Genomic DNA, 16,625 nt, shown 5'->3' on the forward strand with positions numbered 1-16,625 from the left:
AAAGGAGGCAAGATAATTAAGAAATAAAGGAAAATATGAAAATTACAAAAAGTAAAACAAAGTAGAAGCTAAAAAGAGCGGACGATAAAAAATAAATAAAATTATTTTAAAAACCTAGCATAATTACCAATGTTTGTTTAGAATGGAACTAAAAAGAGAAATTAGATGATTAAGTAAAACAAGAGTAGAACAAATTTAAAGTGTTAAAGTCTCAGGTTTAAGTTATAAGTTGCATTACCCTTCTTTAAAAAAAAAAAAAAACCTTGGTAAAATCTGTTAGTTATTAAAAGCGCTCTTTGTTATATCTTCACAAAAGAAAGCTGCAGCCGTAAAAGAAAAATCCAACATGAAATTTGACAAACATATCTAAAGAGCAGAACTGGGGAATGTTCACCTCTTCCCTGCATATGAAAAAAAAAAAAGATCCTAAAACTGTTCAGAAAACAGTACAGGAAAAATGTTCAGTTTTTTAGAACATGACAAAAAGCTCCAGGAAAAGCGATTAGACAAGAGAAAAAGCGGATCCAAGGAGCAGGGCCGCGTCGGCCCTATGTGCAAGAGTGCAAGGTCGTTCGACGCACAACGGCGCCAGAATCAAAAAGGCGCCGGGCTCTACGAATCAAAAATGCTCCAAAATAAGAGGGAAAAAATAAAATTGAACTTTTCATTTTTCTATAAAAGTACCAGTGAAATTATACTGTTCATTAAAAAAAAGCAATCCTCCTTATTGCCTATCTATAAGGAAAAATGATTGCATTGTTGTGTCTGAATATGCTATTCAAAAGCGTTATCTTTTATACTGAAAATACATGCTGCTAATTAATTTGTATTTTTCTTCATATGTGGAGCCATGAATGTTATTTTAACATATCTGAAATTTCACAAGGTTGAGCATTATACGAAGCAGCGCAAGAAATTTGCTATTCTCCACTTCGGTTCTTGCTGTGAATATGTTCTATTATAATTCGAGCAATATGTATTTTTGAGATTTTAAATTATTATTTGTGGTAATTCCACTGCATCATGTTATTATACATTAAAAAATACGGTAAGCAGATTTGCATATTATTTACTTGTGCGTAATATGCATATATTGTAGACAATAATTTAGATTAACTTTTTAGTTCCGAAAAGTAACGACTTGACCATAATTACTCAATTCCCTCACCCCTTTTCTTTATCTATTTGTGTATTTAATTTTAAAAAAAAAGGCTTTGGACAATGTGTTTATTTTAGATAATAAATTAAATGCCTCTTTAACAATTCGTACTTTAGAATTATTCGTTTTACCAGCAAGTTTCAGTTTCAGATTTTATAGTTGAATATCCTCTACAATATTATCCTTCAATTTAGAAATATAATCAGTACCCTCCTGTTCCGTGACGCAAGCGGGGGTGGGGGTTCAAAGGGCACCCCTCAGGTTGCACCGCCCCGTTCTCCCTCTCCTCCATAAGGCTGAGTTGAATGTTTCTCAAAAATATTTACTATTGGGGGAAGGGGGGGAAAGGGGGCGGGGAAACGCGTCTTCAGAAAAGAAAGTGATTTTAATAAGGAAAAAATAATGATGTTGGGGTAAAGCTTTGATTTCTTTTACAAAAAAATCTTGGATTCAAAAATTCTCAATACTTTCAGCTTATTGGTCAGCTACTCCCACCCCCCTCCCTCCTATTTCTCTTCTTTTTTCCTTATTGTGTTTCTTTTTTCTAGTTCGCCTAAAAATGAGAAAGTTTTCAAAATGCTACTTGGCCGAATTTCACCCCCCCCCCCCCATGCCAATACCATTAAGGAGCATCTCAAATTTCGTTTCCAGATCTTCAATTTCGCAAAATTTTGCGAAAATGACTTAAAATTGCGTTTTTAGAGCTTTAATTTCGAAAGATTGCCGGCCGTAATGTTACCAAATATGGCCTTACAATCACGTTTTTAAGACTTCAATTTCAGAAAATATTCGGACAATGACCCCGGAACCTCCTTCCTTAAATATCATCAAAAGGTTTTTGAAACATGACTTACCAAAAATTTGAGTTAGAATAACCTCTGAATCACTTCTCCTAACATCATGGAATTCTGCTAAAATTTTTAGCACTTTAATTTAAAAAAAATTCCAGGGGGAACTCCAGAATTCCCTTTTTGTAAAAAATCTTCAAAATTGTCTGCAATTGCGTTTTTGAAGTTCAAATTCGAATAATTACAGGGGAGAAAAGGAATTGATTTCCATCTATTTTTCAAAAAATAATAACAATCGGGCAGAATCCCAGAGTTCCTTTCTTTTTAACCGACTTCAAAAAAGGAGGTTATGATTTCGTCATGCGGCTTTTTATGTGTGTTTTCGGATTATTCCAAAATTACCGGACCGATTTGAAAAATTCTTTTTTTGTTTGGAAGGCTATACTTCCCAGATGGTCCCATTGTAATTTGGTCTGGATCTGATAAGGGGTCCCGGAGAAATCCAAGAAACTTTGAATTTCACATGCTGTGGATACATCCAGCTTACGTCAGCGGGCGGATTGCGGATTACGTCACAAGTCACGTGGTGTTTCCATGACCGGTGTATTTTCTCAGCAAAGGTTTTGCCCATAGACATGTTCGCTCTCGCTCACTTAACTAGATGGATCATCCTGTAGTAGAAACAGGGAGGTAGAAGGGAGGAGAAAGATCTTTCCTTTTTAGAAGTGGCAGCGATTGTTCACTTTTTTAGAGGGCGTTGTCGGCGAACCGCTCCCGTCAATCGCAGCAGATCAATGTTAATGATGCTAAGTTTATCATTTTTTTAAAGGCAGCTTTTAAAGCAAAAATAGAAACATACTACTAGAAATTGGTTGTAATAAGGGGTTAATATAGTGGACGATGTACGGCTTTCGTCCACAGGAAGTTTGCACAGTATTTTGATGGAAAAATTAATTTTATTTTTCATCACCAACTTGCCGAATTCGTCAGCTATTAATATTGCGCTGTGCGATGTTCTTTTTTTTTTACGAGTTGGAATGTTTCTATTCCTGTAAATAATTGAAGAAATGAGATTGTAGTACAATTATTTACGTAAATACATTTTTTTTTTTAATTAGTTGTAAATTTCGTGACATGTTTCGAGAACTAATTAAAGCGAAATAATTTTTTGCTTTCACGACCTTTAACAGATAAAAATAAATGTTAATGTTCTATTTACTTAACTTCAAGCTGATATTGATTATAAAAATTTTATTCATGTATTTACTCACTGCTTAGACATAATTATTATCATTGCTTTTTATTATTATTGCATTTATTTCGACAACCAAATGAAAAAAAAAATCGAGAAACCTTATTCATTAAAAAATTATACCTTGGAACGCTTTTTTGAGGTAATTGTGGGATTTTCTGTCGAAATTAATCAACTTTTCAAAAATTAAAATTTACTCTTATTGTACATGTATTTTTTAAACGAAAAAGGTTTTCCGATTTTTTTTTTTTTTTTTTTTTTCGATTTGGTTGTAGAAAAAAAATTCAATAATAATAAAAAGCAATGATAATAATTATGTCTAAGCAGTGAGTAAATACATGAATAAAATTTTTATAATCAATATCAGTTGGAAGATAAGTAAATAGAACATTAACATTTACAATCTGTTTAAAGGGTCGTGAAAGCAAAAAATTATTTCGCTTTAATTAGTTCTCGAAACATGTCACGAAATTTACAACTAATTAAAAAAATGTATTTACGTTAATAATTGTACTACATTCTCATTTTGTCAATTATTTACAGGAATAGAAAAATTCCAACTCGTAATAAATAAAACATCGCACAGCGCAATATTAATAGCAGATGAATTCGGCAAGTTGGTGATGAAAATTAAAATTAATTTTTCCATCAAAATACTGCGCTAACTTCCTGTGTACGAAAGCAGTACATCGTCCACTATATTGTCCCCTTATTACAACCAACTTCTAGTAGTTTGTTTCTGTTTTTGCTTTAATAGCTGCCTCTAAAAAAATGAGAAACTTAGCATCATTTACATTGATCTGCTGCGATTGACGGGAGCGGTTCGCCGACAGCGCGTTCTGGAAAAAGTGAACTATCGTTCAACCAACAATCATCCTCCATTTTGTGGGCAAGAACTTGCACCGCTCATCCTATAAGCTTACTATCGGTTCGTTTTCCGCAATTTTTGCGGGGATTTTTCAGTTTTGAAGAACTACTTTCAATGGAACATCTTAGTTTTTGATTTAAAAAAAAAAATGTCGCAAAATAATTTTCCCTTGGAAATTCACTATTAGAGGTAATTTCAGAACAGAAAAAAGATTTCGCATCTTCCTAATTTGTAGCTAATTTTTAATTCAGCTATATGTGAAAGATTAAAGTATATACGTTTCTCGTCGACGAAAAACTATTTTATGGTTTTGTATATTCCTGGTAAGTCATTTGAATCGCTAGAGGCCATTCATTAATTACGTAAGGATGATTTTGGCAACTTTCGACCCCCCTCCCTCCATGTAGGGGTAAGTAAGATTTTTAACCCCCACTCCTTATCTTACGTAAAATTCCATTTCGATTTTCAAAATATTGAAATAACAAATCTTACATCGCTGGAATCGTTATTATTATTTTTTTTTAAACTTTTTTTGTAAAAAAATATTTACTAAAATTATTCTAGACTGAATGTTTTTTCGACAAATATTTTTTGTTTTTAATGCGATACTAATTAAAAATAAGACATGTCATACACAGTGCGATTCCTTTATTATATTTTACACTATTCATTCTATGAAAAACAAGTAAAAACAGCTCATCCTTATACGTTTTACCTTTCCGAAGCAAATAAAATATGATCCCTGCCAAACCACTTGACCGCGCAATTTCTAATATAGAATATCGACTTGAAAAATATTACGTAACGGTCTGACCCCTCCCCCCCCCTTGAAGTAAGGGTATGTAGAGATTTTTTTCAACCCCCCTCCCCCTTGAGACCCTTACGTAATTAATGAATGGCCCCACGAGAATTTTTTAGGCTGCATCTCGCATCTTATATGAATTCTGGAATCTTTTAAATGAAGGGCTTTTAAATTAACATGGAAATATCTGAAATTTACCGTATGAAATTTTCAATTCGTAGGCAAATTTATATGTACTCTTGGTTGGTAATAAATTATAAAATGTAAAATTGATATTTCGTGGGTTTTGAAACCATGATAGCAATGATTTATTGCTAGCAAAGTGGCGGATTTACGGGGAACTGGGGGGAACGCCCCTCCGTGACCGTCATTTTATAATACCAATAATATAGAACTGAAGGAATTACTAGCAATCGCTACTAATTTCAATCAAGTACATTCCACAAATTTGCTTAAAATTAAGTTTAGACAGTTAGTGTAGTCGAGGATGGATAGAGTTACCCACTTTTTAATTAGAACCTAAGCTCGTCCCTCCACCCCCTTTTTTTTTTTTTTGAACTTGAATATTTTATGTTTCTTTAAGTGTCTTTAAACCTTTTTCTTCTATGGACAACACTAATACATTGCTATGACTTAGAACAGTGGGGGGAGATAGCCCTCAAAGGGGACATTAGACACTTCAAGGCAGCAATAAGTTCGTGAGGGGCGATAGGGGCGATTAGTATTTAAAAGACAGGATAAAGAGGGGGTGAAATTGACTCCTTGCCCCCTACATGACGGGTTTGGGGGGAGGAATGGCTTTTACGCTTTTCAACCGCCGCCTCCTCTAATAGACTGTAAATCCGCCCCTGATCAGAACAGTTAAATTTACAAAATATATTTAATGAACAAAAATAACCTAAAGTGCATTAGGTTTGTAAATTCCACAGTCACTTTCTGATCAGAATCAATAACAATTGTTACACAATAAACAATCATAAATCACAAATACGAACAACTTGCAACGAAATTGTTGGTGAAACACAAACAGCTATTCTATTAAACCACCTGCTATTAATTCCCTATTACAGCGCTCCCCAACATTTTTGTACCTAAGAGCACATACTAGAATATCGGTCGCACCGCGGGCACCATTAATTTTTTCAAGATGTTACTAAAGAGGTGAACATAACAAAGATATGTACACAATGTGTGAAATAAAAAGTAAAATTTAGGTAATCCCCTCCCCCCCCCCCAAAAAAAAAAAGATTTTAAAAAAATCTTACATACAAAATAAGTAAATACTAAATAATGAAAGCAAAATATACAAAGTCCGAAACATAAAATGTATAAAGTTCAAAGTCAACATGATTGAAATACATTGTTTTGGTCATTATTTCGTAATTAGTCGAGCAGGATAAATTTACAGGGTAGTAAGCTGTCATCATGGTGCTCACCTGTACTGCCATGGGAAGGTATAGCTAGGCCAGGGCCTGATAACCGCACAGGCCTACTAGACCTGGGCCTGGGGCCTCTTCTTCCAAAGGGGCCCCAAATTACTTGAAAAACTATGCATAGCATTACAACTATATGAAAAATATGCACATTTTTAAAGTAAATAGTTAAAAAATAATGACCTGTTAATTAAAACACATTCTTAAAGGAAAATTTAAAAAAAAAAAATTCTGATAGTAGCGAATTTAGCATGTCACAATTGAAAGAGTCTCCAAAGGAGATTTATAAATGCACACGATAAATGATTTACATAGTTCTGTGATAGACAAAGAGCCCCCAAAAAAGCATTCCAACAACCCCCCAAACCTGTTAATAAACCACTGCATTCCACTATAGAGCATTCAGGGGCCCCCCAAATCATTGTAGGCCTAGGGCCTCCACTTTTATAGTCAGGCCCTGAGCTAGGCCCGGATCTGCAATCTCTGCCCCACCCCCTCCGCCCCGCAAAACATCACCAGGGCCCTAACGATAATTTTTGGTTGATCTAAAAGTCTTATGTTCTCAAAAATGCAAATCAAATAGAATTTTTCGAGTGGCGCCTGGCTGTCTGTGTGTTATACATAATTAGATAATAAGTTCTTTTTCCAAGAGTTAATTTTTTCGAAGCCCAAAGGTATGTTTGAGTTTTATCCGCCAAAAAAAAAAAAAAAACGTAAGAAGCGAACCAAATGCAGTTCAACACCGATTTCTTTGCCCACCAAATGGCGGCCGAGACTAGTTCAAAAGGAATCATTTTCCCCGCGCAGTTCCATAGGATGTTCCATGTCGATGGTTTTGCCTTCGTCTTGAACGGGAATTCTCGCTGTATATGGATGATTAATTTTCGCCGCCTGTTACTTTTTACTTATAGGTGTTACCAATGTTTTACTATGTAGCAAAGCAGTAAATTAAACATATTTTGCTACTTTAATAGCTGAATCAATTACCTTAATACTATTTTTAACTAAAATTAAAAACAACTTAATTTATTCACTAAAATGTTTTTTTTTTTTTTTTTTTTGATAATTCAGTTTTCAAACATATTTAGTGTTCAATCCAAGGGGAATTGAATACAGAACACCCCTCCCCCGATGATTCAACTTAAATTCTTTAATAATATTTTGTATCTGGTATCTGATTTCTCAAGTTTGACTAGTATTCTAGATTTACTATTTCACAATGCTGCCAGTTTAATTTGAAATTAGGGTTATTCTAATTAGCAGGTTTCAAAAAAAGGAGGAGGTTCTGAACTCGTCAGATTAGTTTTTTCATTGTACAATGTTCTATAAATACTCGAAGACGCCTGTACCCAAGGGCGTTCACAGGGGGGGGGGGGGGTGAGAAAGAACATCTGTTGACCTGGGCCTGAAAATAAAGGGGGCCCAATATTTTTAATAATTGGGGTGAACTATGGGGTAAAAGCAATATGGAGAGGGGCCCAGAAAAATCATTTGTGACTGGCCCCAAAATTTCTGCGCACGCCCCTGCCTGTACCGATTAGGATTTTTTTTTTTTTTTTTAATGTTTGAAACGGTATAGTTCCTCAGCGGTCTAATGGTAATCAAGTTCGGGTTTGATGAAATTGAGGAAACTCTTTAAATATTTAAAGCGATTTGTACTTCATTAACTTTGTATATCGTCTCAGTGAACCGGTTTTTATGTTTTTTTTTTTTTTTTTGTTAATGGATAGGATGTGGTCTAACTTTACTCTAAGGTTACAAATCTTTGATTTACCCTATTTGTTGTTTAGAGAGAAATGTTATGGGTAAAAAACAATAAATTTCATGTAATTTCTCTCACGAACGATTAAATATAAAACCCATTGTTAAAAAAATGCCATAAAACAAAGGTATGTGTTTTCTTTACCCATAGTTATAGGAAGTATTAAAAAACATTATTAAGAGTAATCATAATGAACATTTTAAATCAGAGATTTTCTGCAGCAAACGTAAAATTCATTACAATGGAATTCTTTACCTTCATCTATGATGGGGGCATTTGAAGAACCATACGACTTTTATCACGAGTTACATGACACGTAAACTTGAACTTTCTTGTGAAACATAAATTACAATTTTACAATTTACCATGTTACAATTTACAATTTACTATTTTACGACTTGCAATTTACAGTTTATTTGTAGCTTGGGACACCGTAAACATTTAAATGGTTCTAATTAAATACTGAATCCAGTCTATATTTTTCATTAGAAATGAGATCTATCAGTTGTTGCATTTCTGCTAATGTTCGTTCATCGTGAGGTTTAGTTAAAAGTTTAAAGGGTTCTAAATCAGATCGAGCTATTACTTCAAGTCTTGACTATGCTGAGAGCTACGTATAGTCGTCCTTTTGCGAAGTTCTATTTTTCTAAATCTATGACAGCTTTATCGAGGGTTGTGTGATACGTATTGTTGTGAAATATAATTTACAACTTTACAATTTTTAACTTAAAGCAATTTCTGTTGTTTTTTAAGTGACTCGTGCATTTGCTTTCGGAAAGCAAACTTTGATAACGTCGAACTAATTATGAAGACAACATTTTTTGTACATAGTTGCGCATTTGAAAAAGCCTTTCTTCACAGTCGTCGGAAGTCTCTGAGACACTGTGGTCTATTTCTTTCTCTATCGTGCTCATCTTAGTTGTTTTCAGACTCATGTGTTCGACGTTTTCGAACTCGACTTGCGCGTAAGAAAGGCCTCAGCGTCATGTACCATATACTCTATCCTACGAACTTATTTTATATTTACACCACTGAAAAGCAAAAAATAAATTACTTTTAAATAAAAAAAACCGCCTTCAAAAAACACAAAGGAACTAAAAAGCAAAAAATAACCGATAACACTTACATACTATTTCCTACCCACACCTAGAAATGAAATTTATTTTACAATTCCAGTACAAAAATCAATTAAACTAATCACCCAATTATAAAATAAATACTGATTTTAATTACTATACGATGAATTATTTTAAATACCTAACTAATTATATAGGATCTCTTAATTTTTAATAACCTTTTGAAGTCGGGGCCTCCTATAAACTACTACCTAACGTAACTGACAACCCACTGATCCTGAACTAAACACTAATTTAACTGAACACGAAGTTAGTCTTCAAAACTAAACCTACTCAGTTAATCAAAACTGTGAATGTGCTCTTGTGTGAGCGTGCATATCAGCATCAGGACTTGGTAGTTTGGAATTTATTGATGAATTAATGAATCATGCTGTTCATTTAAATACTTTAAAAGACAATTTTAGACTATTAGCCAAAAATTTGGTTATCGGAAGCAACTTTGCTTTTTTTTTTCCAAGAAAACGATAAGAAGCTACCGGTTTTCAATGTTAGCGTTTGGTGCCCCGAAAATTGTTCTCAAATAGAAAATATATCCTCCAATTGCCAGATTTATACTTAATGTAACATATTTTTACCAATTCTGTAGTAGTAATTATTGTTGTGGTTAATTTGTCGTAATCTAGCTAAAATTTGGCGTTTATTAAATTATCTTGCATCTAAAATTGTTGTAGTAACGTAACCTGTAAATAGTTTCTTGTAATGAAAATACAGCCCCGTACATTCGGCTGAAGTATACGGTCCCCTCATTTCTGAATGATAAAATTTGTGAATGGAAAGAAATAAAATAACGGTCTACGATTTTCTGGAATTTTTTGGAATATTGTGGAAACTTTACGATGTCTATAAAAGGCCGTTACGCGTGATAAAAAGTCAGTCTCGATTGAGAATTCGTACTGAGAGTGTATTAGCTCTATCGATTGCGAGGCATTTCGCTGTGTTGTTTTTCGTATTTGGACGTAAATACGTGTGTAACCGTTGAGTTTACGGTGTAGATTGATATTTGCTTTATTGCTGATGATTAATTTAGCAGTTGTTAACGATCTTTCCTGTACATAGTGTAAATAAATTTCCTGTGTTGAAAAAGAACTGTGTCGTCCTTTCAAGAAAGTTGAAGCTGCACCGGAACCCTTAACAATATTTAGAGATATTGAGAGGATAGATTACGAAAATATGACATTGAAAGGAAAAGAGAGCGAGAAACAGTAAAATTCGAAGTGCGGTTGAACACTTACTCAGAAATTGCACAAAAAAAAGGAAGAAAGAAAGAAAAAAAAACAGTGAAATCTATTTCCAGACGTTCAAAAGCTGTTGTGCATGTTAAATAATATTTTACTAAATAACTAAATAATAGCTTAATAAAAAGTTTGGTTATTTACAAATACATAGACCTTTTTTTTTTTTAATGAAGAATTTTTTTATTGAAATTGTACTTCTTTTGGTACGATGAAAGTACAATTTCAACATAAATGAAGTAAATGAAACGGAAGTATATGTCACGAATTAACGGGCATTTAGCAACAACTTGACAGTAGCTCGCCAAATATGGCAGTAGAATTGAGATGCGAAATCCAGTGTCAGCTAGACACAGATTAATAAATATCAGAACGATCAGCTAGGAATGACCTGTGGTACATTTAATGTTACCCAATCCATATAATTAAAAGGAGCACCAAATTACGGCCACATTAATGGTGTTTAAACTTAAAAATAGCTGCAGAGTTTTAAAAAAAAATAATTTAAAAACAACTTTTAAAAAATTTGATATTACCATTCATTAGCAATCATTTTGGTACTCGAAAAAAAAAAGTCGCGTGTTTTTTAAAACACCCACTTTTCTGATTTTTGAAATAGTTCCAAAATTTTATTTTACTTAAAATCGAAGTTAATTTTATTGTTTTTTCTTTACAGATTTTGCCATGCACCTAAATGAATGGAAAAAACAATGGATAACAATATTTCTTATAATAATCAACGTGTCTATGATACAGTCTGACATGTTCCATTATTACAAGCTAAAGAAATTTTTAACCGCTGTTGCATTTGCCCGAGCTCTAGGTCGTAGACCAACCATCTTGCCAATACCGATTCCAGTTCCTATTCCAATTCAGCAAAATGAAGTCATTAGGATACCGTAAGTAGAGGTTTTTGCTCTATCATACTAATGCAATTAATCGATTACTGCTATAACTTAATGTGGTTGCGATTGGAGAATAATCAGGCGATCTTTAAAAGGTTTTACTGCATCATAAAAATGTAGGTTAACTTAAGTTTGTCTTTGCTCCTCTAATCGGTTTCGTTTCAGTCAGCTGAAAGCGAAAATTTTCTGTCACAACGAAGAAAGTTACGATATTTTCTAATTACTTTGTTACTATTTTTAATCTCAAATAAGTTCCGGGGTCTCAGCCTCTGCCCTGTAACGTAAAACATGACCGCATTAAAAAAAACTTGCAAGTTTTTAGATTTAGATTTCTGACGCACTCAGCAGAAACTATTAAGCCGCCCTTCAATTACTACAAAGCCGCCTTTAATAAGTGGGCGAATAAGTGGAGTATGGCAGTTAATGTAGGGAAATGTCAAGTGCTACACTTAGGTCATGGAAATAAGTATACGAGTTATCGTTTACAGGGTTCAATCATTAGTCAGGCAGAAATTGTTATCGATCTGGGTATTTTAATAAATCAGGACTTCAAGTTTGGTCAACAGTGCAACATTGCAAGTAACAAAGACAACAGAATGCTTGGGTTTATCAATAGATCTGTTTCAAACAAATCTAAGAAGGTGGTTCTTCTACCTTTTTATAGGAGTTTAGTAAGATCCCATTTAGAGTATGCTGTAAAGTTTTGGTCGCCTTATCTGAGGAAAGATATTTGTATACTGGAAAGGGTTCAAAGAAGGGTAATTAGACTACTAAGGGGACTTTCAGATTTACATTATGATACCAGACTTAATAGTCTTAATATGTATAGCCAGGAGCAAAGGAGGATCAGAGGGGACATGATCCAGTTGTTTAAATTTATCAAAATGAATGATGTAAATGGATTAAATTTTTGCACCGGAAGCAGGACGAGGAGTCATTGTTTTAAGGTATTCAAATCTCAGGCTAACCTGGAAATAAGGAAAAACTACTACTTTAGTAGGGTTGTGGGCACTTGGAACAGCTTACCCAAAGAGGTAGTAACGAGCAAGGGGGTGGATAGCTTTAAGAGGGCCATTGATCATCATTGAGGACTAATAAATTGACTAGGACCAGCATAGCTGAGCCAAGAGCCTGTTGCTGGTCGTCATATTTGTATTTGTCTTTATGTAAACTTCCCCGAAGCAATCCAGCAAAAAAAAAAAAAGAAAAACATCTGCATCTGGCGATCATTTTTAAGGAGCAACCTAAGACCTACGGGGGCAGGCAGGCCTGTAAATGTCAAGGCCGGTTCATGTTGTCGCATTCGCTCGTAGATTTGGCAAAAAAAAAATGTTGTTTGTTGATTGTTAGAGTCAATGGTTTAGTTTTTGAATTATTGTCGATTGAATGTTTTAACTTAAATTTTAAATATTGCAATTGTTAATAATCAACCTTGTTTTAAGGAATTATGAGACCAAAATATGTTTCTCTTTACTTTATTATTCGTGATACTACCAGATCTCATACTGTCAACTTTGTTCTAAACAGTATTGATTCCATAAGGTGGCTGATTCAATAAAATTGGATTTTGTTCCTTTTTTGACAATTTGATTCATTAAAGTGGTTGATTCAATTAACCCGCATCCAGTATAGTGCTATTTCATCAATTTCAGATTTCTTAAGAGAGGAAAAAAAAGGTGTCGAAAACACCACTTTAAATCATGTAAGGGACGAAGAAATGGTCATAGGAATTCATAGGACAGTATTAATTAACTAACAAAATAAAATAATCCCTGTAACACTACCCAACTTATTAAAAAACAACAAAAGAATGAAAGAAGAAGAAAACCTAACAAAATACAAAAGAGGTTACAGCTAAAAAACGGATCCTAAACTTCCTGAAAAGTTGATAGGTATTGTGAAAACCTTACTGTACAAAATTCTTCTATGAAACGATTTGTAACATCATGTTCTCAGTTCTATGAAACTACAAATTCAATCAAAAAGTAAAATAGAAGATAAAGAAAATAATTTTCAAAAATAACAACTTTTCTTGACAGCTACTATACAACTAATAATTTGAATAAAAATCATGCTTTTGTGCTTTTGATTTATAATTGGTATTTCAAAAATTCTTATGTGAATTTACATGCATAAAGTCCCCCCCCCTCCACACACACATAAAAAATTGATATGCATCTGACTGATTGATATCCTTCTGCTACAGTTAGGTTTCAAACAATAAATGAGTCCTTTGTTGTTTTTTATCGACACAAATGGTTGAGTAAGTATTTAAAAAGAAAACTGTAAAAGCATTATATGTTTATCCTTCACCATTCTTATGTCCACTTTTTGCATTATCTTTAAACTGAAAAGCTCCAGTTTCTGTCACTCACAAACCCCAAAAGATGGCTTCCCAATCTTTCTTGGTTTGTAAAGAGTAAAAATCCTGCTCCCCCTCTGAAAGAAAATTGAATTTAATTGAAGAACTCATTTTAATGAAGGATTAAAAAGGCACTTTAAGTACTTTTAAAATGTTATTTAAAGCTATCTTTGGCAATTTGAGACGTAAAGGGAAATTTAGGGACACTGTCCAATAAAAACATATTTTAAATCTATCCTTAGTGAAATTGAACTAGGGAGGGATCTAGTAGAGAATCTAACCCCTGTCAAGTTATCTAATAGAAACTTTAAGTTGAAGTTCTAAAAACCCAATTTTGGGTACATTTGGCTAAGTTAGGAGAAAAGGGCAAGTAAAAGACTCTCCTCTGAAAAATTTCTGAAACTAACATCCTAGAAATGAAATTTCAGGTTATCTTTGATGATATTAGGGCCCAATGGAAAATTTCCAAAATTAAAGGTTGAAAGACACAATTTTAGACATTGCAAACGATAAAAAGAAGCATACAAACACACATGCTGATAATTTTACTGCTTCATAGAAGAGTTATGAACCTCTAAACCCTTGACTGCTACTGTGTCCTCTAATCCTCGCAATGTATTTTAAATTGGTAATTATAATTACAAGGAGATTCAAACAAGAATTGACAGCAGAGCAAAGGAACCATATACGGCTACCAATGACGTTCATCATCCATTGAGCAAGCATCGAGTACGCTCGGCATTCCAATCTTGATAGAATTACTCCACAGTATCATTTTTCTAAAGTTATTTTGGTTTAGTTATGTCATTGTATTTGTTAGTGTCATTGCATACTAATTTTTTTGTTGAAATTAAAACAGTAATAATGTCTCACAAACAATCATGGATTTTTTCTTTCCCAATTAAAGGGGCCCGGTCCTAAATTATTGAGGGAGTCTGAAAGTATTATAAGAACAAAAATAATGTTCAATATAAGCTGAAGTTAAAAATCTACAGCTAAAAATAACACCTAACATTGGTAACAAGAAGAGTAATTGATCAATTTTGACAACTAATCTTAAGATTTTATCAATCTAAATGATGCTCCCAAATGAACTGGTTTCATACAATTGAGATATAAATAACATATGTGACAATTTTCTTAACACATGACTTTAAATTTTGTGTTCAAACCCACTCTTCAGAATTTTGAATTCAATGAGTAAGAGGCTTAACAGACTTTTTTCTTTCCGCAGGTCACAAAAAGGTGGTGGCAAAACCGTGGTTGCACTATCTGGTGGTGGAGGTGGAGGAAGCCAAAAATTTCCAACTGGGATCAGCAGCCTTCTTACGGGTGGACCTCTGACATCCCTTACCAGTGCTTTTACCGGATCATCTAATTTCGGCTACTCACTGCCTGGAATCAGTACAAGTGAGAGCGGTATACAAACAAATGGTGCTAATGTCATTGATCTATCATCTCTAAGTTCAGCTAACAATGTGATTCGAACATCATCCTCAAATTCTGGGGCCAACCTCGGAGGCACACGAATAATGGTAGTAGATCCACAAACTTTGGGCAATCTTCTCAATTCAGCCAATACAGCAAATGGTGGTTCTCCGCAGATACAGTTTGCAAATAACCTAGGAAATAATCTAGGAAATTCTTTCCAATTTGACAATGGACTGGGAAACAATTTTGGAGATTTGGAATCTGCGTTTACTCTTAATACTCCTCAACGTATAAGGATACCATGGTATTCAGATTTTCCTAATAGGAAAATTCCATTCAAGTTTCGAAGTGGAAGAATGAGAAATCGCGATGGCTCTCGGCAAGAATTTGAAATGGATCCAAATGAATTCGATAATAGGCATCCAAGCAACAAAAATAGGTACAAAAACAATAGCAACAGGTACACAAATAATAACAGGTACAGAAACCAAAACAGGAATACAGATTCCAATTGGGAATCTACGTCCAGTCATCAGCATGTACAAAAGAAACCAATACCAGTCGGAGAAAGGTTTCAAGCTAGATACTGAACTATTGACAGGATGTAAAAATTACACTACCATTCTCAAAGTGTTATAACAAATTATGATTGTTACAATTCATTTTGATAATAAGGATCTCATATTTTGAAGTAAAAATCATTGAAGCATCTGCATGGACAATTTTTAAAGACAAACTTAAGGTAACCAATAAGTCTCCATTTTGCTCAAAGCGTTTTTGTATATTAGAAAAAAAGAAGCTTAAAACAAAATAAATGAGACAGTGAGCAGCAAAGGGATGTAAGTGGCAAAACTAAAAATTTGGAGATAAGCAGTACAAAAGGTAGGTGAACCTCTCCTCTCTCTTGGGGCAAGAGATAGTGCAAGTAGCCCTGGTAGGCAAGGCCATAGCCAGGATACTTTTTCGGGGAGGGACATGGTCGAGGCAAAGGTGGTTCCAGGACATGTAATCAAGTGGGAAAATAGCATTTAAAAATTCTTTATTATGTTGTTTGCAAAAATTAATCAACAATGTATTTAAAAAATTCATATCAAATAATTATTTTAGTTTATTACTTCATTAATATTTGATAACTAATTTATATTCCATCGGAATTATTTATTAGGGAGTTCATAAAATAAGAGGACTGCGTACGCTTTTACGGTCTATAACACTTGATACAGTGTTTATTACATGTTTGCAATTATAAATGCATGCGTCGGGGCTTTTAGAATAACTTTCGCGCAAATAAGTGAAAATAGTCACAGTTGAAAAGTAATCTACACTCACCACCTCAAAAAATAAATTAATATTCTTAAAGAATTACTTTATTAAAATCTACAAAATTAAGCATGTAACCTTTACTAATAATAAAGCAGAAAGTCGCTCTGTCAGGATCTCTCTCCGTCCAGATCTCTGTCTGTCAGGATTTCTGTGACGCGCATAGCGCCCAGAC

General features: G+C 33.8%; 1 protein-coding gene across 1 annotated transcript; it reads left to right on the forward strand.

Annotated features, from left to right (window-relative positions):
• Positions 1-11,179: 11,179 nt before the first annotated feature.
• LOC129234347 (uncharacterized protein MAL13P1.336-like) lies at positions 11,180-15,739 on the forward strand. Its single transcript, XM_054868340.1, has 2 exons — positions 11,180-11,331; positions 14,934-15,739. The coding sequence occupies exons 1-2, from the start codon at positions 11,180-11,182 to the stop codon at positions 15,718-15,720; spliced, it is 939 nt and encodes a 312-aa protein (XP_054724315.1). The 3' UTR covers positions 15,721-15,739.
• Positions 15,740-16,625: the final 886 nt, after the last annotated feature.

Source organism: Uloborus diversus, chromosome 1, assembly GCF_026930045.1.
Source record: "Uloborus diversus isolate 005 chromosome 1, Udiv.v.3.1, whole genome shotgun sequence".
NCBI lineage: Eukaryota > Metazoa > Arthropoda > Arachnida > Araneae > Uloboridae > Uloborus > Uloborus diversus.

Coding starts and splice junctions, on each gene's coding strand:
- LOC129234347 (XM_054868340.1), top strand. CDS start 11,180: ATGATACAGTCTGACATGTTCCATTATTACAAGCTAAAGAAATTTTTA. Junction 11,332..14,933: donor AATGAAGTCATTAGGATACC/GTAAGTAGAGGT, acceptor TTCTTTCCGCAG/GTCACAAAAAGGTGGTGGCA.